This window comes from Seriola lalandi, unplaced genomic scaffold (assembly GCF_002814215.2).
Source record: "Seriola lalandi dorsalis isolate HSWRI2012SDOR001 ecotype SW California unplaced genomic scaffold, Sedor1 jcf7180002002893, whole genome shotgun sequence".
NCBI lineage: Eukaryota > Metazoa > Chordata > Actinopteri > Carangiformes > Carangidae > Seriola > Seriola lalandi.
Genome location: NW_019473549.1, coordinates 1 through 1968, shown reverse-complemented (window position 1 = coordinate 1968; position 1968 = coordinate 1). Strand labels below are relative to the sequence as shown.

Genomic DNA, 1968 nt, shown 5'->3' with positions numbered 1-1968 from the left:
CACTGACTGTTGCTCTGAGGTCATTCCGGACAGTTTGCATGAACCAGTGTGAATCTCTTCAGTAAGACAGCATGTGTTCCCTTGTAGCTCCAGTGGCTGTTGGACAATTATGAGACAGCAGAGGGCGTAAGTCTACCACGATCCACCCTCTACAATCATTATCTGCGCCACTGCCAGGAGCAGAAACTGGACCCTGTAAATGCAGCCTCTTTTGGCAAACTCATCCGCTCCATCTTCATGGGACTCCGTACAAGGCGCCTTGGGACACGGTTAGCTTTTTTTTAGCTTCTCTTCTCTTCCCTCTCCTGTTAAAACAGTTTTTCCCAATCATGTGACCTTTTCTGTTCACTTCACCTGGAGACTCAATATGTGCTCACTTTTGGTTTTGTGTTGCAGAGGGAACTCCAAATATCATTACTATGGTATACGTGTAAAACCAGATTCCCCACTCAATAGACTCCAAGAGGACATGCAGTATATGGCTCTGAGACAGCAACCTGTTCAGCAGAAACAGAGGTACAGAGGCAGCTACTCATGCATAAAGACGTGCAGCACTTTTCACAGTTATAACTGATACTGAGGTATTGAACTTCACATGGCCATGTGATTGCAGGTTCAAGCCGGTGCAGAAGTTTGATAGTGGCTCTGGGGAGAATTACTCAGGTGGAGTCCAGCATCATCCTGGTGCGGCAGAGCAGACAGTCATTGCACAGAGCCAGCACCACCAACAGTTCCTAGGTCAGCAGCTTTTCTCTTTATCTGAATGTATATAAAACCAAAAACATGTGAAATGCATTGAAATGCAACGATATCTGAATTTAGATTATTCCACAGTGACAAATAAAGAGTTTTTATTACCTTAACAGATGCATCGCGGGCGCTCCCTGACTTTGTAGAGCTGGATCTGGGACAGAGCAATACAGAGAACATCAGTCCAGAGGATGTAAAAGCTCTCCAGTCCCTTTACAGAGAGCACTGTGAGGTTAGATAAATTCCCTTCAATACTGTAGCATTCATTGATATAACATCAGCCTTCACTACGCAGGCACTGTGACGATACATTTTCCTATCGATCTGCCAGTACTTGCTATATTTTGCTGCCACATAAATCTATTCCACTTATTTTCTACAAAGATTTTCATTCTCTACTAGAATCAAGTCCAGGTTTCTCCTCATTACGTATAAATGCCTCAATCCACCACTATCTATCATCACAGCAATGAAGTGGTTTAATCCTGCTTAAGCTTTATTTAATAAGAAAGGTTTAGCAAGAATGAAAATACTGAACTAAAGTTTTTCAAATTTCGAAAAAGAGCACACGTTTAAACTTTGGCCGGATTCAGACTGTGCAAACTTTTGGAAAGGTCATGTGTATTTGTAGTGACAGAGATTTGTAAATGCCATCCACTGGCATTTTGGAGCAGAATTTTCTCTTCATCCTGTGAAGTTTTCAATCACAAATCTTTTAATGTCTGGAAAACAAGGGATCAGGTCATTCACAAGTGACCAAAGGCCTTGTGGTCTGACAAACAGCTGTCCACCTTCTCCCCGTGCACATAGTTTGGTTAAGTTCTGAGATGTCCATGTATTGCATATCTACTGCCACATCAATACAATGGAAGTGAATGGGATGTCATTTGTTTGTCTGTTTGTTTGTTTATTTGCTCCTGAGAGCACTGACGAAATACATTTGACCTGGTTCTTCTGGATAATCCACAGACCTCACTCTCAACAGTTTTCAAGGGGACTATTTCTCCTCCTCCTTTTATAAAGTGGCTCCAGTGAAAACTATTCACTGTTTTTTTGTTTATTCTCTGTATTTGTTTCAGGCTATCTTGGATGTGGTGGTCAACCTCCAGTTCAGTCTAATTGAAAAACTGTGGCAGACATTCTGGCGCTACTCTCCCCCTGATTCAGTAGAGGGTGCCACTGTAACAGAAAACAGGTGAGCTGATGATGATTTACTAT

The 1968-nt window shown here is 42.2% G+C and overlaps 1 protein-coding gene across 1 annotated transcript; it reads left to right on the top strand.

The window, feature by feature from the left end:
* Nucleotides 1-87: 87 nt before the first annotated feature.
* LOC111666375 (transcription factor RFX3-like) lies at nucleotides 88-1945 on the top strand (the record flags this gene model as incomplete). The annotated part of the gene is made up of 5 exons (XM_023421711.2): nucleotides 88-269; nucleotides 397-516; nucleotides 614-738; nucleotides 867-982; nucleotides 1830-1945. Coding segments are annotated over 5 exons (659 nt in total), but the record flags the coding sequence as incomplete, so codon positions are not given.
* Between the last annotated feature and the right edge of the window lie 23 nt (nucleotides 1946-1968).